At 57.3% G+C, this 24,758-nt stretch overlaps 1 protein-coding gene across 1 annotated transcript in view; it reads right to left on the bottom strand.

Annotated features, from left to right (window-relative positions):
• The window catches only part of LOC144721400 (plexin-A1-like), a 136,029-nt gene that overhangs the window by 99,512 nt on the left and 11,759 nt on the right, over window positions 1-24,758 (bottom strand). Inside the window, exon 3 of the mRNA XM_078598997.1 lies at window positions 18,990-19,172. Within this exon, the coding sequence (XP_078455123.1) occupies window positions 18,990-19,172 (183 nt within the window). The remainder of the gene's footprint in view (window positions 1-18,989; window positions 19,173-24,758) is intronic.

Below are 24,758 nucleotides of genomic sequence, written 5' to 3'. Positions count from 1 at the left end.
AAGCTGCTGGGCTCGCTTGGCGATGATGAAGAACGTTGTGGATCGAGGTGGCGTGAGTGCCGCATGACGCACTCGCCCGCACGGCGCGGCACACGAGGGGGAGGGCGGCCAGCACCGCCGCTCCAGGCATTAATTTGAGGCTGTATCGACATGGGGGAAGCCCAGGACCGGTTCAGATAATCGTTACCGGTGTTGGCAAGTGAGCGGGAATCGAACTTAGATCGCCGGGTACGTAGCGCAGCGCGCCAACCACTGCGCAAACGCACCCCATCACAAGACAAAGATTCCCCGTGTAGCCTGTAACAGACTGTTGGGGCAAGTGCTATTAGTAAGCACCTCTATGAACGCCGGCACTGCGCACGAGGGGGTGGGGTGGCCAACACGACGCCCGGCCACCTTTGTCTCCCCAGTGGCGATGTTTACACACCAAACGAGGTACTCGTTTGAGGCCGAGTCGACCCATCACACGCGCCCCATCACACGCACGCGCATTTTCCGGTTGGCTTCACTGACCGTGCACACGGAATACCAAGTGCGGCCTTGTTTACTCGAGACAGGAACTCGATGCCAGCCTAACCACCTCGTGGCCCCAGCCTGGCTAACTCGCTGCCCAGCTATCTGACCGGCTAACGGGCCAGCCCGCCTGTCTGGCTAACTGATGAGGGAGTGCAGCGAGCAAAGCCGCGGAGCAAACTCCGCTCGCTGCCCCCTCCTGTCGTGCGCGCGCTGATCTGACGGGGGGCGGCGGCGGCGGTGTCTGCCTGGCACCCCCCCCCCCCGCCGCCTGCCCCCCCCGCCTGGCACCGTCGCCGGATCGCGCTGGCAGCGAGGGGCAACGCACGGCGAATTTTAACGACGCCACGGCGGCAACGGCGGCCACGGCGACCCCGAGGAGGAGCCGACGCCGACATTCGGGTGAGTTGGCAGAGCGCCGAGATGCGAGATGGCTTCTGGGTCGTGATTAGCGGAGGTGGCACTCCCTGGGCGATGCGCACAAGGTGGGAGCGGTGGCGCAGCAATTAGCGCGTTGAAATACGAAATGAGTAGCTGGAGCGGTGTGTAAACATCGCCACTTTGGATACAAAGGCGGCCGGCGGTGGTGCTGGCCACCAAACCCGTCATGTGCCGTGCCACCCTTCATCGGTGCTCGCTTACAGCACTTTCCCTAAAATTCTGTTCAGGCTATACGGCTCACATCGTCAGTCAGACCACGGCACCTGGGTCTGTCCTGTGACCTCCTTCCTGCCAGCAGCAGCGAGCCTTCCACACTTCACCTGATAGCCTCAAGGTGCACCTAGCCTGGCACAAGCGCCATGGCGATATGACCGACACTTGGTGGCAAACTGCGGCTATTGTAAGTACATCACACACACGCACGTTGTGAATCGAGGCACGCAAAAACGCACACGAACGCACAGATGGGCAAACAGACGGCAAGGCTAACAGACAACCGGACAAGCAGGTAGATGGACAGATGTACAACCATGTGGTCAGGCAGGGAATATGCAGCCTGTTAGAGGGACATACACATCAGAAACACACACAGAGAACCCATAACTCAGAGACACCCTCCACTCAGCTGCCAACAACATCACCACGACCCCCTCCCTCACATGAGCCTCGAGCGATGGGGGGTGGAAGGCTGGGGGGAGGGAGGGGGAGAGGTGGGGGGTGGACGCGGGGCGGGGGGAGGAGGGAGTCACTGCTGGCCGGGTGTAGTCGTCCACCTCGATCGCCCGCCCGCCCGCCCGTGAAACAGTAGCAGCGCCACCGCCACCACCGCCACGTTCATCAGCTGCCTCACACCTGCGCCTCAATCAGCCAGAGCCACAGGTGCCGCCGGAGAGAGGCGACGAGCGACTGGATCACAATTATCGCTCCTCGGCCGGAACGGCGGCGCCCCCCACCGCCACCCCCCCCCGCACACCACCGGGGAGGGGGGGGGGCTTCATTCATTTCTCGCCGAATATTTTTCCTGGTGGATCTGAGTGGGTGGCACGTGACTGGTAGTAGCCGCAGCCCATCGCGAGCGAGAGGTTTACGGGATGTGTTGTGCCGGTTGCGGAAATATTCCCGCTGACTATTTGGATGGGTGACCATCGCGCAGGCGCTTGCCAGGTGTCGGAGGCGCGGTGCCGCGAGGCGGTGCCGATTGTCCTCGCCGCGGCGCTGCTGGGTTGTCTCCGGGGTCTCCGTGCTCCTACCACGACAGCGCGGCCCTCTTTGGCTCGAGCATCGAGACTCAACCGCAGCGCGCGGCCCGATCCTACTCATCGCTCCTCGGCTGCACCCAGCGCGCTCCGTCGCTACCTCCGCTACATTTACATGAAACATCTTCACACGTAATTAACAATTTGTCAGACGCTTTTCGCTCCTTCGTGGTAATGTGTGCGGAACGATCCCCACTGTCCCCCGTGCCCCCGGCGATTCGATTGTCACGATTGGGACCTTCTGATCGTTTCCGGTAATTGCCTTCTCGATGCGGGGTGCAGTGTAGCAGCCTCGAGTGGCTGCAGCAGGGGGTCACGAAGCCATCGCATGCGACGTGTGGGGTGCGTGCTCGAGCAGGCCGCTGCGACGTCACCCGCGATGCGAGGCGATCCCGTTAGAGCTCGGAAGCTAAGCCGGGTCGAGCCTGGATAAGGAATAGGCAATTGGTCTGCACACGTAACTCTCCACGCCATTCGCCTCCCCACGACTGGCCCCGTGTGCGGCTGCACCCGCGGCGAGCGCGTGCGGAGCATTTGCACCACGATCTACTCGCTGCGGTCGAAATGTAAACGTGACAATAATGAAGTATTTTATTTGCCCGAGACGGAATCCATGAGTCTCAAGACACTCTTTCAGGTGGTTCCTGCCCAGGGATTATTTCCTGCATCCTGCGGGTCGAGTTGTATGGGCGACACGTGACTCAGGAGCCATCGGTGGGGGTGGTGGTATACTGGATGTGGTGTGCGGGGTTGCCACCCCACCCAGTGAGACCAGGCTAAATATGAATCCCTGGTCCTACGTTAAGATAATAATAACAAAGTATGAATAATGTACTCGTGTATCCAGGAGAGACACGCTGAGTCGTATGACTCTTTTCAGGAGGGTCATGCTGCTGCTGTATTGAGTAGTTTTTGTATTTGCAAGAAATTATCAGCCAATGAGTGATGAGCTGTGCAACGCTCGAACCCCGTACAGATGGAAACTGGCGAGCCAGGGTACGGCTCCTCCACGACGCCCACGAGAAGGGAGTTTCACAGCCCATCTGCGTGCGATCCACCAACCCTCGCCGTTGCCTCCACAGCTCTGGGTTGCAGGCAGTCGCGGGCAGCAGCGCAGCCACCACCACCACCACCGCCCGGCTGAATGTTTGTGGTCAACCCCACTAAATAATAATCTGGTATGCCGCGACTTGCCACCACGACGGCGCGTATACTCTCAGCCGCTCGGGCATTAATTCAAACACGATAAATACGCAAAGAAAGGACGTATTTATTACGAGTGAGTAATTACCTGCACGCCGCTTGTAAACACGGGTGGACCTCGTGACCCCTTAATTGGAGGGTAATCTCAAGCCTGCCGGCTCTCAAGCCGCTCAAACCCCGGGGAGAGGAGCGGGGACCTGGGACGTCCCCAAGACGAGCGCCATCAAACAAACAGAACCACGCCACACAAACGAACAGAACCACGCCACACAAACAAACAGAACCACGCCACACAAACAAACAGAACCACGCCACACAAACAAACAGAACCACGCCACACAAACTAACGACGGTCATCAATGAAGTACCGTCGCCTCCGTCAGCAGAGAGGTCGGCTAACAATATCAAACATACCCAAATAGTAATAAAAAAAATAGAAAAAAAACCTCACCATTCCATGGCGATTTAACTCAGCTACTGGCATCATCCCATGGTGATTCTGCTCACCTACTGGCATCATCCCATGGTGATGTCGCTCAGCTACTGGCATCATCCCATGGTGATCCAAGGTGTCCTGGCGAGGTTGTATTTCAAAAGATGCGTCTGCACTCCATAGTCTCTGTTCCAGGAGCTCGTTCCGTTCTTTTAATTTGACATGCCAGGTTTCCCCTGTCCCCTTCGCTTACGTTTTAAAATGGTTCATGAACGTTTAAACCCATCCAGCAGCCAACGCTGTGCTCAGCCTTCCCGTGCAATCGTAATCGTCACAACAGTGTCAAGTTGTTTACCCAGATAAGCCTCGCCAAGTCTTGGGGACTTTCAAGAAGAGTTGCGATGTTTGGCCAATTCCGTTCATGAGAGTTGGAATCCACGTCGGATGGAAACCGGAAAACCTGGAGAAGGCCCACCGTGCCCCGTAGGGTAAGGCCATAGAGACATCCAGGAACCCACTTGCTGTACTGGCATGGGTCTGATTGTCTCCCCGCGTGCCCAAACCACATCAAGTCACGCCAAACCAATCTGACCACACCACTTCACCCACACTAGCCCTGCCCAGGCCATGGTGACCATACCAACACCACCACTCCACCACGGGCACACACACCATGCCACTCTGTTCACCCCACCGCACGTCCCGGTGGCCACACCGTATTCCTGCCGCGCCATCCCGGCCACATCCACGCCCCGCTCTACTGCCTCAAATCCTCACGCTGCCCCCCCCCCCTACACCCCCCTCCCGACCCCTGATCACTGCGGGTTATTCAAACTTCTGATGAGGAAGCGCGAATCCCCAGCCAGACGGAGGTGGATCACGGAGCGGGGAGGAGTGGGGTGCGGACACGTGGTGCTGTTGGGGAATCAAAATCGTGTGGGTGTGGTGTGAAGATCTGGGAGCCACTCTCCTCCTCCTCAACCATCCCCACTCAACACACTCTCCTCCTCCACTACCCTCCCCACTCAACACACTCCCTCTCCTCCTCCTCCACTACCCTCCCCACTCAACACACTCTCCTCCTCCTCAACCATCCCCACTCAACACACTCTCCTCCTCCACTCCCCTCCCCACTCACACTCCCTCTCCTCCTCCTCCACTACCCTCCCCACTCAACACACTCCCTCTCCTCCTCCTCCACTACCCTCCCCACTCAACACACTCCCTCTCCTCCTCCTCAACCATCCCCACTCAACACACTCTCCTCCTCCACTCCCCTCCCCACTCAACACACTCCCTCTCCTCCTCCTCAACCATCCCCACTCAACACACTCTCCTCCTCCACTACCCTCTCCACTCACACTCCCTCTCCTCCTCCTCCACTCCCCTCCCCACTCAACACACTCTCCTCCTCCACTACCCTCTCCACTCACACTCCCTCTCCTCCTCCTCCACTCCCCTCCCCACTCAACACACTCTCCTCCTCCACTACCCTCCCCACTCAACACACTCTCCTCCTCCTCCACTCCCCTCCCCACTCAACACACTCTCCTCCTCCACTCCCCTCCCCACTCAACACACTCCCTCTCCTCCTCCTCCACTCCCCTCCCCACTCAACACACTCTCCTCCTCCACTCCCCTCCCCACTCAACACACTCCCTCTCCTCCTCCTCCACTCCCCTCCCCACTCAACACACTCTCCTCCTCCACTCCCCTCCCCACTCAACACACTCCCTCTCCTCCTCCTCCACTCCCCTCCCCACTCAACACACTCCCTCTCCTCCTCCTCAACCATCCCCACTCAACACACTCCCTCTCCTCCTCCTCCACTCCCCTCCCCACTCAACACACTCCCTCTCCTCCTCCTCAACCATCCCCACTCAACACACTCCCTCTCCTCCTCCTCCACTCCCCTCCCCACTAAACACACTCCCTCTCCTCCTCCTACACTACCCACACTCCTGCTCCTCCACCATCACCACCCACACTCACTCCCTCTCCTGCAACCACCCTCCCCACTCAGCACACTCCCTCCTCCGCGCCACCTCAGCGCACGAGAGGAGAGGGCGAGAGAGAGAGAGGGCGAGAGAGAGAGCGAGCGAGAGAGAGAGAGCGAGAAAGAGAGAGCGAGAAAGAGAGAGCGAGCGAGCGAGCGAGAGCCAACGCCGTGACTCCGGCATCTGCCGGGAGGCCCCTGGCGTCTGCCGAGCGCGCCCGGTGCGGAGGACGCCGCCTCCACGGCGCGATCCGCCCGGGCCCCGGCCCCACGCAGCAAGCGACGCTCGATCCCAGGCAGCATTAAAGAGTGACAAACCACGTGCCTCGCTGCACGGTGCAGGCCCCCTCGGGCCCCGTTCGACCCCCTCCCCCTCCCATGCCTTCAACCCCCCACATCGCCCCGCCGGCGTTTTTCACTTTGTGTGCAGCTTTTTTCCGTGTTTTTCTCTCCACAGCGGGAGTGGCCGCGTCAGCGTTTCTCTACGGCTACCGGGGAGAGAGCGCGCGCGCATACAATTGTTGTGGTGGTGTTAATAATTTAAGAAATACAAAAACCGGTTAAAGTCCACAGAAGGAAGGAGGAACAGCGAGCAGGGGGGGGGTGAAATCGATTTGTTCGGAGAGAGGAAACGAGCGGAGGAGATGTTCCCCTGCGATAGTCGTCACGGCCGTTCCCCGACCGTGCGCGCTCGCTCCGCCCGTCCCTCGGCCTCGGCGTTTATCGATTCCATTTCCACCGCTCTGCACTTCCCAACACAAATTGCTGCTACCGCCAGCCGAGCCATCCCCAGCGCCGTGGGATCCCGTGCCGCGCGTCGTCTCGGCGTGGTGCAGCCACCCCCGCAAACAGAGGGTGGAGCGAGCGCTCTCAGCCCGCCGATTCTAATCCCGGGGGGGGGCGGTGGTCGCGGGCCTCGAGATCATCAAAGCGACCACGAATTCGTTTAATTCGGGTCGCCAATCCAGAAGTTATGTCTGCACCTTGGGCACATCGCATCCAGTAGACGGCTTGCTGTGATGGGCTGTGGCGGCTAGACACGTGGCTAGATGCGTGGCGATGGACCCGGCTCTGGGCACAACCAGAGACGCCCTCGGTGCAGGGGGACGCGCCCCGCGCCTCGCAACGCCTCGTTCTGCCTCGCGCCTACCGGAGCCCTCCTCCTGCGCAGCGGCGTAGCTAGCGAGTGTGCGTGCCGTGCAATCGCGTTACAAATGGGGTCGGGGGGGTGCACGATCCCGTGACCCCATGCTCACTGTCGTGCCGAGCGCCGTCTTAGAAGTGACATTTTACGAGCGAGACGCTCTCTGACTGTGACGACTTAAACAGCGCCTCGTGACACTGCACCATCACCATTGCCACCACCGCCACTGCCACCACGACCATCATCAAAGACAAAGACCCACCCCCCCCCCCCCCCGTATAGCCTTAACAGACTGTTGGGGCAAGACCGGTTCAGATATTCGTCGCTGGTGTTGGCCGTGAGCGGGAATTATACTCGCGTCGGCGGATTCGTAGCGCAGCGTCACGCTAACCGTTGCACTAACACTCCTCCCACCCCTACCACCACCGCCACTAACACCACCGCAAAAATATTTCCTGACGCCAGCCAGTGTGGACGAGCCTGCACTGCCAGCGACGCGGAGTCGAGCGCGCCCCGGACTCGTCACGAGACGCCCATCGCACATTCCTGGGTTGGAGTTGAGCCCGAGCGAGAGAGCAACAAAACAAACTTGAGTGATTACTGGGTATATTTGGAAAAACACAATTTCCCAAAGTGGCCGCAAACTTCAGTGATTTGTACTTTGTTGGACAGCGATCGTGATATTGGATAACAACTTAAACACGACCGGAGAATCGTATGTTTTCAGGGTCTTTGCAGAGGCAGTAAATACAAATTGAAAGCCTCTTGAATTTTTATTAACGCAGTAACCAGCCAGAGAAAGTGAAGGCAGACTGCACTTCAGAAAATAATGAGCAAAACTGTTTTTTCTCTCTCTCTCTCTCTCCCAAGCAGGAGACGGAGAGAGCGGGTAATGTTTGCCAAAGCCAGGGAGGGCTGCGAGCGCCAGTTAGAGAGGCCCCTCTCCGCCGTGCCCGCCTCTGCCACAGCCACCTATCAACGGGGACCTTAATTGGGCTGAGCCATCGGGTGGCAGACAGATTACATACCCCCGAGCGTGCAAACATACACAAAACAACACAAATACAAAGATCCCCTGTATAGCCTTAACAGACTGTTGGGGCAAGTGCTGTTAACGAGCACCTATGAAGGCCGGCAAGGTGTACTACACCACTCCCGGTCGCCTTTGTCTCCCCAGTGGCGATGTTTTTACACACCGCACCAGGTACTCATTTGAGGCTGAGTAGACCTAGGGGAGGCCCAGGACCGGTTCAGATACTCGTCACTGGTGTTGGCCGTGAGCAGGAATTAAACTCGGGTGAGCGGGAATCGAACTCGGGTGAGCGGGTTCGTAGCGCAGCACGCGAACCGCTACACTACAACTCCCCACACACATAAACACAGGAGCATGTACACACACAAACAAACAAATGCCAACCGTACACTCACCGTGCCCCTCTGTTCGGGTTATATCTCACAATAGTACCGGTGCCAGGCTAAGTGCACTTGAATGCCAGGTGGTGTGCCCCATTCAAGATTCGCCAGCAGGAGGTCATAGGGAAGACCCAGGTGTTGTGAGTTAACAGATGATCCACGCACGCACACGCGCATATGGACAACCTTTATTCAAGATGTGGTTGTCCTCTCTGAAGCCCAGATGGGCGAATCCATCAAAGGGGTGCGCTGCAGCGTGGAGCCACACGGCGCCCCGTGGAACCAAGCAGCCACCTCGCTCCTCTGCGCTCGCTGCACGCTATTCGGTGGCGAGAAGTCAACTACCTCGCTTGGTATGGAGGAGGTCGTGGGTTCGATCCCAACTCTTGACACCTGTATATTTGGAGTTTGCGTGTCTCTCTCCCCGTGGTCACATAGATTTTTTTCAGGTCTTCCGGTTTTTTTTTCCACATTTAGAATCAACGTCATGCGTTTTGAGTGTTTGGCTGCTGCTATAAATTGTCCACGTGACGAGCCACTTCGTCGAGCTATGACTTGTAAAAAGAGCGATATATAGCTCAGTGGGCCTTGCCGGCTAAAATGAAACATTCTCGTTCAGAGTTTAGTATTCAGCTTTCGCGACGCTTTCGACACGAGCGTCAGTGTCCCCGAGTCACGCGTCAGAGAGAGGCAGGAATGGGGAGCGCACGCGGGCAGCCCGGAGGACATCCGCGGGTTCGGGACGCCGACTACGAAAAAGAAGCGAGTGGCCTGGGGCCGGGACGTGAGACGCACCGGGACGGCCGCGGAGAGCGGCGACGGAGCGGCGGTCAGAGGAGGAGGGAAAGCGCCAAAGAGAACGTCGGCCACGGAGACGGAGCGAGGCGGATCGTCGCGTCACGCGACCGCTCAGCGTCGAGGACAGCTCGGCTCGGAGAGGCCTTCGGTCAGCGGTGAGAGATGATGATGGCCGATGAATTCCAGCTGCATCTCGCGCTTTTATTTTGTGTCCAATTAGAAATGTGGCTCTAATCTTTTTCAAGAAACACTTCACAAAAGACGCGATGAATAGGCAGAGGCCCCCACATGCCAGGCTAAGGGGGAAAATGCCCCGGTAGTTTTTACTATCATTACAGTCCCCCCCATTCTTAAAAAGGGAGACCAGGAGGGCATCCTTCCAATCCCACAGAACCCGTCCATTGGCTAAATACATTGTAATTATGTCATGCATTAGGGCAGCCTGCATGCACTCAATCGCCACCCTCCCTCAGCGGTTCACTTGTGAGGCCGTCTGGTCTCAGGGTCTGGACCACTTCATGCAAATATCTGGGCACACGTGACGACATCGGCCAACCAGCCAGACACACAGGGGAGGCGACTTCCTCCAATACCTGAGGCGCGACCACCAGCACAGATCCAGGCCCCTCTCACCCCATGACCGTATTTGGTCTGAAGAATTCTTTCTCCCCCGAGACCTCAGAGCAACGCTCTGAAACTCTTCAGAGCTGATCCTGGGGGTCAGGATCTGGGGGTCAGAGGTCAGATCGCCATGGTAACAGGCGTAGCGCTGCAACATACGTTTTTGATGCCATTGGAAAATGCCCACCGACGTAGTTTCCATATTCTAGATTTGAAGCTTTCGTGACTGCAAGGATTCATATTCTTAGGTTTTTTCGGTAAAGTCACGTAGGTAAAACCTACGTGACTTTACCGAAAAAACCTAAGAATATAGTTTCCATATTCTTATCAACCTGCGACCACTACTCATCCTCGCAGCAAAGACCAAGATCCGCTATATAGGCACACAGGCTGTGGAGGCAAGCGTTGCTGGCGAGCGCCTACGAAGGCCAACGTGGTACATGGTGGGGTAGCGTGGCCAGCAGCACGCCCCGCCACCTTTGTCTTTCCAGTTCTGAGTTTATGCATTGCACCAGGTATTCGCTTAAGGCTGAGTTGACCTGAGGGGAGGCTCACAAAAAAGTAACTGGGAACGGTTCAGATATCCATGCAATGCATGCATGCACATTCGCACACTCACTCACACATGGACGCACACACGCGCTCGATCTGTCCCGCTCGCTCACGCTCACTCGCTCGCTCACGCTCACCCGCTCACCCGCTCACCCGCTCACCCGCTCACCCGCTCACACGCTCACACGCTCACCCGCTCGCAGGAATGTCATCCCACCGGCGCTGGTGCCACAAACGCCAATTACCAGCGGCGGCAGCAGTGGTGCGCGCCAGTTTCGGTGCACCAGAACCCGTGCGCCTTCGCACCCAATTTTAGAAGACATGAAATAAAAACCCCAAACCCGCCGGAGACATTTGAAGCGCGTAAATTTGCGCGGCGCAACCGCTCACCTCGCCGCACTCCTCACGCTCCATCCCGGCCGTGCCACCACCCCCACACCCTCCTCCCACCCTCCCACCACCACCCCCACAATCCGCCCGCCCGGAGAGAAATATTTTAAGGACCGGGAGGCAAAACTCCTGTCACACAATCCGCAAACTTGACAGCACACTGTAATTTTCACACGAGGAGAAATCCGGCGGGAAGATCTGGCGAGGCCCGGCCGGCGCTCGTAGAGCGCGGCGACGTCTCTCCACGGGGGCAGCACCAACACCTTAATTGTTATTTTACTTCGCCGGAGGAGAGCCCCGGGCTTTTAAGCTCCACCGCTACTCCTCATTCGACGGCGCCGCCGCGTCGCCCCGCAGACGTGAGGCCCGCGGAGCGTTCCAAACGCCGGCGCTGGAGCTCTCGCAGCCTCCATCGACGCCGCTCCCCCCCCCCCCACGCCGGGGAACGCGTCGACAGGAATATTAACGAGCGCCGTTTAAAAAAATCCCAGTCGCCGCCTCGCTCTGTGAAACGACTTCAAACGCGGGCGACTTTGGATGTTGCGAGCGTGGCGCTCGGTGGCCGCGTGCGCCGGGGCTGTCCAAGGGAGGCCGTTGTTCTCGCTCCCAGGGAGGGCGGCTTTCATCAGCCACGAGCGTGCGCTCACGCGAGCGGAGCCGGTGCCGCTCGGTTCGTTGCGCAGTGCCGGATCGTGCCGCCTGGCCAAAGGAGGCCGCTCGCCAATTCCGTCCGAAGTGAAAATTCGGTAAAACGACAAAAAAATCGGTGAAATTAAGTCAAATTTTCAGACGAGGTTAATACGGAAGTAAATTACTTCGAGTTTGTGTCTCCGATGGGGGGTTTAAGGGCGAGTGGAGGACACAAAGGTGGAGTGCATCTGATGGAGGACACAGAAGATGCGGTCACGTTCGGTCGAGGACAATCAATGGAGCACAGTGCGTAGAGGACATGGAGTAGATTACATTGAGTAAATCACACTGGGTGGAGGACATTGGGTGGAGGGCACGAGCTAAAGCAGCCAGGCCATTGACTCCACCGTCCGCTCGAGTTGGCGGTGCCGGTGAGTCGCGGAGTCAGCGTGGGTCACACTCGCCACGCTGTGAGCGGCGCCGAGCGGCAAGCCCACATCGCTCTGCGCTAATTGCAAATTACATTGTGCATTGTCGGCGTGAGGAAAAAATTCAATTAAAAATTTCATTTGTTAAAAGTTAATCATCGGTAGGGGGTTTCTGTGAAGAGTAACAAGCCTCTTTGATTACATAAAGTACAATTACATGAATATGAATGCAATTACGCTGAAATATGCCATCACCGCTAAGTCTCTAATGGACTGGCCGGCGGAAACACAACAGACACACGACACGCACGCACACAAATACACACAACACTCATACTTACACATGTACACAACATGCACCACACTCACACACAACGTGCACAGATTTCCCCTATAGCCTTAGCAGACTTTTGGGTGCTGTTAGCGAGGAGCACCAATGAAGGCCAGCACCACCTTTGTCTCCCCAGTGGCGACGCTTACACATCACACCAGGTACTCATTTGAGACTGAGTCGACCAAGGGGAGGCCCAGAACCGGTTAAAAAAATGTTTTGTTCCTGGCTAGTAAGTGTTAGTTCCTAATTGCTTATGCCTCAAAAGTACAGAAAATGGCGATTATTCCCCACAAACGTACTCATTAATTAATCACGTTAATTAAAACAATCAACTCATTCATTTACCCACCGTCGCAGCAGCAGCAGCAGCAGCGACAGCAGCATCGGCACATCCCAGGCATTCCGACGGGCGATGGCCGTCATCCAGCAGTTGATTGAACGTGACTGCTGATGATGATGATGAGGGAATACAAGCTATAAATCAATGCTGCTGAAAGAACGCACTCCCTGGAGGCGGTGGGGCTGACGGAATGTGTCAAAACGTATATCGTTGTCTTTCTGTTTGTGAAGTGGAGAGACAAGCACGCGATGGAGGCAGGCGAGTTGCCTGAGTGTCTATTTCGTTCCGTGTACTCTCCGCGGCGACGCGAGTGATGTATTTGGTGTTGGCACGAGCGGCAATGTGTGTGTAATTCGGCATCAATTTGAAAATCAGCGTCCGTGCAGCGCGATGCGCCAGCGCGGCAGCTGCTGCCGCTCAGACGATGACGCGGCCGTGAGCAGCCGGGGGGCCAGCGGCCTCCTCAGACGGCCTCCTCAGACGGCCTCCTCAGAGGGCCTCCTCAGACGGCCTCCTCAGAGGGCCTCCACAGACGGCCTCCACAGACGGCCTCCACAGACGGCCTCCTCAGAGGGCCTCCTCAGACGGCCTCCTCAGAGGGCCTCCACAGACGGCCTCCACAGACGGCCTCCTCAGACGGCCTCCTCAGACGGCCTCCTCAGACGGCCTCCACAGACGGCCTCCTCAGACGGCCTCCACAGACGGCCTCCTCAGACGGCCTCCTCAGACGGCCTCCTCAGACGGCCTCCTCAGAGGGCCTCCTCAGACGACCTCCTCAGAGGGCCTCCTCAGAGGGCCTCCTCAGAGGGCCTCCACAGACGGCCTCCTCAGAGGGCCTCCTCAGAGGGCCTCCTCAGAGGGCCTCCTCAGAGGGCCTCCTCAGAGGGCCTCCACAGACGGCCTCCTCAGACGGCCTCCTCAGACGGCCTCCTCAGAGGGCCTCCTCAGACGGCCTCCTCAGACGGCCTCCACAGACGGCCTCCTCAGATGGCCTCCACAGACGGCCTCCTCAGACGGCCTCCACAGACGGCCTCCTCAGAGGCCCTCCTCAGAGGGCCTCCACAGACGGCCATCCGCGATCTGACCCCCGACACGGCCCGACAGGGGAAGCGTGCACAACAGGCGACGTTTCGGGCAATGGCCCTTCTTCGTGGAGTGTCCATCGAGAGGCCAGTCGAGAGACAGAGGAGATAATCAGAGTGTGGAAGACAGCCCTTGTTTACGGCGTGGGGTGTAACGGGAATCACGCCATGCGAGGGAATCGATGGACCGCTGTGGTGCTGCCGGCTACGATTCCGGTCGGGGCAGGGGCAGGGCCCTCCCCTCGCGCCGCCGCCGCCGCCGCGGTCCCCGGGCGCCGAGCCGAAAGGGGTTGCTGTGGAGACCTCAAATCCGCTTCGCCGGAGCTCTCGAGCCGGGGAGCTCCGCTAATAACGCACCGCTCGCCGTTCACGTTTCACGCGGCCGCCAAACCCCTGAGGTGCGGGGGACTGCTTCGCTCACAGTGGCTTGGGTTGGTCACCGTGCACCCCGGCCTCCTGCACCCACGCACCGCGAGATCACCGCTCAGCGCCTCGCCATCTAGAGGTTGAGAGTTCAAATCCTGGTCGGGGGTGGGGGAGGCGGTGGTTGGTGTGGACTATCCGTCAACCCCCATTGAGGTTGATCAAATGGGTACCACTCTGTTCGGAAGTTGACGCTGGTGGTCTTATGAATAGACTCGCCCCCGCCATAGAAATGCGGAATTTCTATCACCGGCTTTGCAGGATTATAACGAGGGTATGAGCACCACTTCAATTCTAATTTTAGCAGGAAATCTCTCTGCATGTTGACTATTTATCCAGGAAAGGCTTGTTGAGAGTCTCAAGACTCGCTTGCAGGAGGGTCCTGCTACAAGAGCATCTTTTGCTCATGCCGATGTTTGTCTATGTCGCATACTCATCGTGACGACGGTGCGGTAATGAATCAGCGCCACCGTCGCCCCCCACCCACCACACTTACCCCCACCGGGGAATGGAATTATACGAGCATGGGTAAACGTACGCGCTAAATAAATACATGACCGTGGTGGTGGTGTATGTAGATGATGATGGTGTAGGTGTTGCTGATGATGGTGTTGGTGGTGTTGGTGGTGGTATTATGGTGGTGTCGGTGGTGGTGTTGGTGATGGTGGTGTTGGTGGTGGTGTTGGTGATGGTGGTGTTGGTGTTGGTAGTGGTGTTGGTGATGATGATGGTGGTGGTGTTGGTGGTGGTGATGATGGTGGTGTTGGTGGTGGTAGTGTTGATGATGATGGTGGTGTTGGTGGTGGTAATGGTGGTGTTGGTGGTGGTGATGATGGTGGTGATGATGGTGGTGTTGGTGATGATGGTGTTGGTGGTGGTGTTGGTGGTGGTGTTGGTGATGGTGGTGTTGGTGATGATGGTGGTGGTGGTGGTGTTGGTGGTGGTGTTGATGATGGTGGTGTTGGTGGTTATGATGGTGAGCACAGCATTGGCGGTCAGCTGCACCTGCGCAGGAAGTCACTCTCGCACACAGTGGCAGTCGATTTTAATTTTAATCAAAATCTCCCAAACCCAAATAGCCTATTTGGGTTTGGGGATCGGGGGGGGGGGTGAAGGGTGGTTGGTGGGAGGTGGAGGTGGTGGGAGGTGGAGGTGGTGGGGAGGGTGGTGGTGGTGGGGACGGTGGGGAAAGGAGGTGATGGTGGTGGGTAGGGTGGTGGTGGTGGCAGTGGGGAGGGTGGGGAGGAAGGTGGTGGTGGTGGGTAGGGTGGGGAGGGAGGTGGTGGGGAGGGTGGGGGGGGGCACTGGGGACGGTGGCGTGGGGGGGTGCGGGGGGGGGCAGCGTCGTGAATCACCGCGGGCGAGGGCGCATCCCTTGCACGCGCGCCTGCTCTCAATTAACGGCGCTCGTTGGGAACGTTACAGAAATGGCGCAAACGACGGCCACAAACGACGGCCACAAAGGAGCGTTTATGGAGCGAGCATCCAGATGACGCGGCAGAGCGGGCGAGCGGGCGAGCGGGCGAGGCAACGTCGCCCTCCCCCCCCCGACTCCGTACCCCCCCCACCCCCTCCCCACTGCCCGATCGCGTCTCTCATTTCACGGCGCTGCAGAGGCAAGTGAAGTGCGGATTGAGAGAGATGAGAGATGAAGGGAGATAGGAGATGGAAATATGGGGGAGACGGAGATAAGGCGATGGAGAGAGATGGGGGAGGGACGCGGAGAGATGAGAGCTGGAGGGAGAGTGGAGAGGGAGCGATGCAGCGGGCGAGGGAGGGAGAGAGAGAGAGTCGGATAGATGACGACGGAGGCAGCCTGAGAGAGATGGGGAGAGAGTGCGGGAGATAGGGAGATGGGAGAGATGAAAGATGGTGGGAGATGGAGCGAGACGGAGGGAGCGAGGGAGAGGCGATGCGCCGCCTCCGCTGCGGGGACTACGAGCATGCCCGCAGCGCCACCACCGTCCCCCTCATCGCGTCTCCCTCCTCCTCCACCTCCTCCTCCCTGTGCCTGCGTCTCCCACCTCCTCCTCCCTGTGCCTGCGTCTCCCACCTCCTCCTCCCTGTGCCTGTCTTCTCCACCTCCGGCAACGACAATGGAGGGTGGGCATGGCCGAGGGGGGAGGGAGGGAATGAGGATTACGAGGGAGGAGGATGGAAGAGAATGTGGAGGGAGATGAATACGCGGCTGATGGAGAGCGGGGTCAGGGTGCGGGGATGGATCCTCGTTCACGCGGGGCCCAGGCTTCGCCCTTCGCCGCTGTCAGTTGCCATGACGCCGTCGTCTTAATAGGGGAGGAGGGGGGACAGGGAGGGGGACAGGGAGGGGGACAGGGAGGGGGGCAGGGGGGATCCTGGCCCACAGTGGGGGCCACGGCACCACTCTCTCAAGAGGGCAGGCACGCCAAGGAGGAGGTGGTGGTGGTGATGACAACGGAGATGTTGTTGATCATCATCATGATGATGATGGTGATCGTCTTGATACAGATGATGATGACTTCACAAAGCCACCCCTCTACCACTGCTGATGATGATGATCATTCATGGTTGACATCGATGACAATGTTGGTATGATGATGATTTTACGATGCAGATGACGATAATTACGACACTCCTATCACAAAGCCGTTCATAATGATGACGAGTGATCGCTGTAATCTCCTTGAGCTCACTCATCATGAATGTCTGGCCAAACCGACTGATACTGCTACCTCCAAACGGACTAGGAAAAACAAGTGCAGTCCTTGGCAAGAGGGGCCTGGGGACAGTACGAGTGTCCACCTCCAGCTTGTGCAGAAGTGCACTCGGGTCGCCGGGTTCATAGCACGCTGACTGCGCTAACCGCTGCGCCACCGCTCCTCCATCCCCCTCCCCCGATTCACCGCCTCCGCCGCTCGGAGATTCGTGATCGCAGTAAATCAGCGCTCATTGTGTGAGCGCAGGGCACACACAGAGCCCGCAATCCAGGTCACGCCACATTCACTCCCGCTTTTCTCTCGTCGGCCTCCAAAATTATATACAGTACTTCCATTACGGCGGAGAACATTCTCCCAACGTAACATTATCTGTATTATTTGTATGATAATTACTTTTCAAAGGACGATCGTCAATAACACTGCGTGGTCTAAAAAGGAAAATGCTGTACTGTATTTAAAACAGGGAACGTTTTAGGCAACGGCCCTTCATAGGACACAAGTTGCTTACGAGCGTGCCGAGTTGCTGTTGCTGCTGTGGGCTCTGCTTGTGCACCGCTGCCAACGCAGCAGCAGCATCACCATCAGATCACGTTCTTGTTTTACAAAGAATAGATTATTCTGTATTTGACATGTATCACCAATAACACTTTCCAATCAAAGTTGAACACGTCGATGCATGAGCTCTGCCTGCCTGTCTGTACATAACTCTCGCGACCATGATCCGCTGTGAATTAAACTTTCGTTTCAAGTCACCCGAGAGAGAGAGAACCAGACAAGATGATCAAAGCGTTACCAGAGACGCGGATTATCGCAAATATGAAACGCATTTTACCCTGGCAGCTCCCCCCCCCACCACGCACCGGCTTCCGTAGCGAACAATGAAACACATCCCCAGCCATGCTTAGGCACGGTTCTTCTTATTCAGAATATTTATTGATACCGGAGGAATCTGATGAGCTACAAAGCTATTTCTTTCACAGATGTCCAGGTGCCCTCCTCGTCCGCGCGTCTGCTGGACAAACATTTGCAAGCGCTGCCACGACCGGCCGTGAAGGCGGGAGCTTGCGACGCCACTGCGTGCTCGATCACAAGCGCTCGCATGGACGAGCGCCGACGCTGCACTCACGAGGAGCGGAGAGCTCGGCTCGCCAACCCTCCTCGCGGCTCGGCGGCCCGGGAGGCTCTGCCCGGAGTTGGCATCGGTCTCCTCCCGCTGACGATCGAATGCGATCCTACCATTCTTGATTTTAAGAATGGTGGGATGTTTTATGAAAATACATTAAGGTAACGAATGTACATAATTCCTCCAGTGCTGTATAAATATTCTTAAAGCGTAACGGTGGCATCCGATTGCGTTTGTTTTTAAACCCCATTGTCAGCGTGATGACGCCATATGCAATGTAAACAGGAAGTGCTGCTGTGACGATGCTGTGACGTCATAGCTTGAGTCGGAGTTGCCTTCTGGGCAACTGGCCACGTGCGTTTGTTGGGTTAATGTCCGCCGGATCGGTGATGCCGTTAAACATTTACGCACCCGGCACACCATGTCCAGTAGCTTTGGCTACGACTGCTCACGTGCCACCAGCTCCAGTCATCTACCAGCGGCCCGGCAACCCTTCGGTAAGATGACAACGGCCGATACTGGCACCGGAACTCAGCGGGAGTCGCTCCACTCCCCGCCGCGTCGGACACCGGGGGATGGTGGGGGACTCGCTGATTGACTCGGACACAGGAGGCACGAGGAGGAGGGGGGGGGGTGGCGTGGGAGACTCAGGGGGACATCGTCGTCTCGGACAGCCAACAGTGAACCGACTGCTGCGTCTGTCTTCGGCTCGGCAGACAAAACAAGGGACCCCCCCCCCACCTCTCCGACACAACCAATGTGTGGGCCGCGAGAGCCCGGCCAGAACTGACGCAGCGCGCACACCCCATGTACCGTGGGGTGCGCGCCGTCGTGCCCTCCCCCTCCCGAGCGCAGGATTCTCCACGGCATCAAACGCAAAGGCCGCGCGTCCCCGCGAGTCTCCGTGTAACTCTACGGGTCTCTATGCGAGTCTACGTGTCTCCGTGTAACTCTACGGGTCTTCGAACCCATGCTGTCGCACTTAATTCCCCCAGGACCAACGGGACCCGGTCTTTGCAAGCCCAGCAACGACCCAGCCACAAGGAGCGTTCCCCCTCCAGTGCACCACCGCCACGAGGCCCCGCCGGCTCGCCGGGCCCTCGACCCTGCGGGGCCGCTCCCACCGGTCCACCGAACCCCCCCCCCCACCCCCGCGATACCGGCCGCTCGTACCTTCTTGAGGTTCCCCGAGGCGGTGCCGACGAACGCCACGGCGTAGTCCTTGTAGACGTAGGCCGTGACGGAGCTCATGGCGTCGCGGTCGTCCGAGAAGAGCGGCACGCCCGTGATGATCGTGTCGCCTCCCAGCGGCTGGTTCAAGTTGAGGCCGCAGAAGCGGTCGGTGATGTTGATCGTCTGAGAGCGGGAGGGGGCGATGAGGAGCAGGACAATGAACACGTCAACAGCGCTCAGGGGTGACGCTCGTGCCCCACAGCAAGAGGTGCCTGGGTTTGACTTCCTGACTCGGGTGCGCCGTTCTGTGCGGAGTTTACATGTTCCCTCCCTGTTCTGTTGAGTGTGTGTACGGGTGAGTGGGGAGTTGATGTGTTCTCCCTCTGTTCTACTTTCGTTTCCTCCGGGTTCTCCAGAGGAAACGAATGTTTGGGCAACTAGTATTGGCCTAAACATTCCAATGTTGAAAAATTACCAGCAAATTACTCAATTGGGATCACACACACCAGCACCATCGCACCCTTACTGTGTGGCCAGGAGCACCCCATCGACGTTTGTCTCCCTCCGTGGTGCTGGTGTTTACCCACTGCACCAGGTACTCATTTAAGGTTGAGTCGACCTTGGAGAAGGCCCAGGACTTGGTTTAGATCATTTCCATCGGTGTCTGTGGATTTGGATCTGCTCTGTATCCCCAGAACGAAGCTCAAATCTCGTGGGCAGCGATCTCTGGACCTTGGCTCCCGTGGCACCCGCACGGTCGGACTCTGTCGAAGGCTGTCGGGGAGTTCGTTTCGTTTTGGATCTTCAAGGTCTTCCACCTCAAGACATCTTTCAGGTTTTAACTTGGAGCCACTTAAAACCCAACCCAACCCCCCATTGTCATTCACGTAAATCGCCTTCAGATGTTATGGAATGCGTAGATATATAAGCTGTAAATATTATTAGAGGACAGAGTGCAGTGGAGGAGTCTTGGAGAGCGTCACAGAGTATGGGAGAGTGCAGGGGATGGAGACGACAGCCTTTGGAAGGCCTCGCCCCGTCCCGCTCGTCCCTCCGTCCTCGTCTGTGGCCCACTCCGCGTGTCCGCACCGCGTCTCTGTGCCCACAGTGGCTCCCTCCACTCCCTCCCCCCTCCCCCTCCGCTCCCTCCCTCTCTGTCTGCCCGGGCGTCTGCACCCCGGGACCCCCCCCCCCCCCCCCGGGACACGGCGGCGCGGCCCCTCCGCGCCCCCGGCTATGAGAGACCCCCCCGCCCCTCCTCCACACATGCTCACAGTTGGGGGGGGGGGGTAGAGGAAGAGGGGGGGGGGGGCAACCCTCAAGTGCGACCTTGTTTAATGAGGGGGAACCCCTCCCCCGTGTGAGGGCTTCCACGAAGCCGTCGGTGTGGAACGCTGAACGCTCCCTGCCCCGGCACCCCCCTGCGCACTGCCCAGGTGCACTCATCGGTGCATTGTATGTGCCCCCCCCTCTAACTACTGCAGACATCTCGCAGATTCACATTAGTGGGTGGGGGGGGGGGGCAAGACATCGGGCAGGAGCGTCTCAGCCTCCTCAAGCTCGGCCCGGCTAGGGGCACTGTGGGAGTGGGGGGCTACTGCCCCCCCCCACCTCCCCCGCAGTCTGCCGCTCCGCGTCCGCAGAGGAACAAAGTGGAGGGCGATCGCACTTGAGCGAGGAATGAAATGTGACATCGCCGAACATGTTAGCATTTAAAACGCACGCGCAGGGGGAGGAGGAGGGGGAGAGGAGGAGGGGGGAATGCATCGCGCGCGCAGGGACACACGGAGCGGTGGGGGAGGAGGAGGGGGAGGTGGAGGAGGGGGGGGAGACGTCGTGGCCACGCGATGTGACTCGACGTCGCCTTCGATTTGCCGCGAGTCCGAGCTGCTGCTGCTGCTGTGGCGGCTGCTGCGGCGGCGGAGTGACAGAGAAGACGGCGCAAGGCGGCTCCGCCAGCGAGACAGACAACGGGGGGCTCCTCTTTGTTGATCGCGATGAGAAATAAATAAATAAACAAAGAACGAGAGAGCCGCCCCGTCAGAGCCGCGGTGAGACACCCACTCGCTCACAAAGACAAAGGTCCCCCCCGTATAGCCTTCACCGACTGTATCGGCAAGTGCTGTTGGCGAGCGCCTTCACAGGTGCTCGCTAACGGCACTTGTCCCAACCGCCCGTTGTTATCAAAGGATATCCGGGGGATCTTTGCCTTTGTGTGTTTACGCAAGTGGCTTCAGAGCCCGTAATCCAGTCGTAATCTCCCTCGACATCAAAGCCCAACCCCCGCCTCTCCTGCCTCTGTCCCGTGCTAGATTAATGTTATGCGTTCAATGAAGTTTAAATGGGATTTTTAATTTGCGAATGTCTGCGCAAGAATTAAGACCTCTGCTGCTATATTCTTGGTTCTTTCGGTAAAGTCACGTAGAAGGGAAATAATAAAATAGTAAAAATATAAAACAATAAAATTCTCACGACGCTTCGACTGCAACACAAGCAATCACCATCGGCTTTAAATCAAAACCTCTGCTGCTCTTCAAGTCGCGCCGGTTGCGAGTGAGTTGCCGAAAGCTGCCCGCCAGGTCGGGTGAAGAAGCAGAGAGGGCGACTCAACCCTCATTCCGAGGTCTCTCTATCTCTCCCGTGCAGCCTCTGTTCGCGATTTCAAGAGGCTCCTGAATCGATATTGTTTACAGATGTCCCAGGTTCGATCCCCGGCCATGGCTAATGTCGGTGGCGAGCAATTTCTAAACCGGTTCTGGGCACTCCCCCCCCCATTCCCTTTCATGAACCCGCACTGACCAGCGTGGTGAAGTATGGTCAACCACCCCATGATCGGCACGGTGCTGTTCGTCATCCAGCAGTGTATCAACGAAGGAGGTTGAATATTACGCATAATTCTGATTTGATCGTTTTAAATAATAGCTGCTTACGGATGCAAGACGAGGGCTGGTGGAGCGAGTTTGGTGAATCTGAACTTGCTGATAGAGAGTGCCCCAGCACTGGCCCCAAGGGGGAAGGGTTGCAATGAGTGCGGACTGCGGTCTGCTGTGAGCCGTCCATCAGGCACGCCGTGGTCGTGAACGACTCGCGCACAACGCAGAGACGCCCCTTGCGAGGACGCGAGGAGAGGCAGAGCGAGCGAGGAAGGCGTGGACGAGAGAAGTCACGCAGGCCCAAGACGAGCGGCGGTCGAGAGTCATCACGGAGTGGCAGCCCACGGGATGGAACGCGTCCGAGAGGGACGTCTACCGAGGAGACGGAGCGACGTTTCCCCCCCTCGTGTGGGAGTTCTGGGTTGCTCGCTCCACCGCGGGACAGTGACAGGTGGCGGACTTCATCCAGCAGTGGATTGACCATGGCTCATGATGATGATGATGGCGACTATGACGAGGAAGCTCTACCCAAGGCTGTTTGCGTTACGGCTTCTGTGAGCCAACGTGCGGCCTTGCGTGTTTGCTTTAGGGATTTACAATGGCCACAGCCGGCAGAGCTGCGTGGGCGCCACGTGAATCATTACACCGACGACAACCGGTGGGAGGCGAGGTGGGGGAGGCTGTGGGAGACTCCGCGGGGAAACATCACCCCGAGCGAGTCCTGGGGGCTAAGATACACCCACAGCGTGTCTAGATGTGACTAAGAGACACCCACAGCGTGTCTAGATGTGACTAAGATACACCCACAGCGTGTCTAGATGTGACTAAGACACACCCACAGCGTGTCTAGATGTGACTAAGAGACACCCACAGTGTGTCTAGATGTGACTAAGAGACACCCACAGCGTGTCTAGATGTGACTAAGAGACACCCACAGTGTGTCTAGATGTGACTAAGAGACACCCACAGTGTGTCTAGATGTGACTAAGAGACACCCACAGAGTGTCTAGATGTGACTAAGAGACACCCACAGCGTGTCTAGATGTGACTAAGAGACACCCACAGTGTGTCTAGATGTGACTAAGAGACACCCACAGCGTGTCTAGATGTGACTAAGAGACACCCACAGCGTGTCTAGATGTGACTAAGATACACCCACAGCGTGTCTAGATGTGACTAAGACACACCCACAGCGTGTCTAGATGTGACTAAGATACACCCACAGCGTGTCTAGATGTGGCTAAGAGACACCCACAGCGTGTCTAGATGTGGCTAAGAGACACCCACAGCGTGTCTAGATGTGACTAAGAGACACCCACAGTGTGTCTAGATGTGACTACGAGACACCCACAGCGTGTCTAGATGTGGCTAAGAGACACCCACAGCGTGTCTAGATGTGGCTAAGAGACACCCACAGCGTGTCTAGATGTGACTAAGAGACACCCACAGCGTGTCTAGATGTGACTAAGAGACACCCACAGCGTGTCTAGATGTGGCTAAGAGACACCCACAGCGTGTCTAGATGTGGCTAATAGACACCCACAGCGTGTCTAGATGTGGTTAAGAGACACCCACAGCGTGTCTAGATGTGGCTAAGAGACACCCACAGCGTGTCTAGATGTGGCTAAGAGACACCCACAGCGTGTCTAGATGTGACTAAGAGACACCCACAGCGTGTCTAGATGTGACTAATAGACACCCACAGCGTGTCTAGATGGGACTAAGAGACACCCACAGCGTGTCTAGATGTGACTAAGAGACACCCACAGCGTGTCTAGATGTGACTAAGAGACACCCACAACGTGTCTAGATGTGACTAAGAGACACCCACAGCGTGTCTAGATGTGACTTAGAGACACCCACAGAGTGTCTAGATGTGACTAAGAGACACCCACAGCGTGTCTAGATGTGACTAAGAGACACCCACAGCATGTCTAGATGTGACTAAGAGACACCCACAGCGTGTCTAGATGTGACTAAGAGACACCCACAGAGTGTCTAGATGTGACTAAGAGACACCCACAGCATGTCTAGATGTGACTAAGAGACACCCACAGAATGTCTAGATGTGACTAAGAGACACCCACAGCGTGTCTAGATGTGACTAAGAGACACCCACAGAGTCTCTAGATGTGACTAAGAGACACCCACAGCGTGTCTAGATGTGACTAAGAGACACCCACAGAGTGTCTAGAGGTGACTAAGAGACACCCACAGAGTGTCTAGATGTGACTAAGAGACACCCACAGCGTGTCTAGATGTGACTAAGAGACACCCACAGAGTGTCTAGATGTGACTAAGAGACACCCTCCACATTGTGGACACCTGCTGGTATTCAGGGCCTCAGTTTGGATCTATTCTCCAAGGCGATGTCAACATTGATGGGGGTGTCAACTTTGATGGCGCTGGCAAGCGGACCTCTGAACGCAGGGGAGAGCGCGTGCACGGTGCAGCGAGGCACCGGGCCACTCGCTGAGGAGATGCAGTCAGATTAAATCCGAGGAGCCGTCCTCTTGTCAGCGATCAAGTTGGAGGGGAGGGTAGGTGGGGGATAACTTCGCTGAGCAAAGCATTATGGGTATTTTCAAGATGGTGGAGAACAGTGCATTCTGTTTCAAGTCTCGAGTTGGTTTTGTTGGACCAGGTGATAACTCTAAGCAGCCAAGGCAGAGTCTCGTTTGCAAGAGGCACCTAGGGTCACCAAAACTACAAAACAGCTTTGAATAAATTAGAAACTAACATCGCAGGACTCCTACGATATATGGAAAAACATGTTTTAAAAAGTGCTGTTTGAGAGTCGCAGCACCTATGAAGGTCGGCACGGCACACAAGGGGGTGGGTGGCCAGCACCACGCGTGGCCGCTTTTGTCTGCCAAGTGGCGATGATTACACACCG

The sequence above is a fragment of the Lampetra planeri genome, chromosome 11, assembly GCF_965212315.1.
Source record: "Lampetra planeri chromosome 11, kcLamPlan1.2.h2, whole genome shotgun sequence".
Taxonomy (NCBI): domain Eukaryota; kingdom Metazoa; phylum Chordata; class Hyperoartia; order Petromyzontiformes; family Petromyzontidae; genus Lampetra; species Lampetra planeri.
Note: the sequence above shows the minus strand (reverse complement) of the source record. Positions and strands in the feature narration are given on the sequence as shown.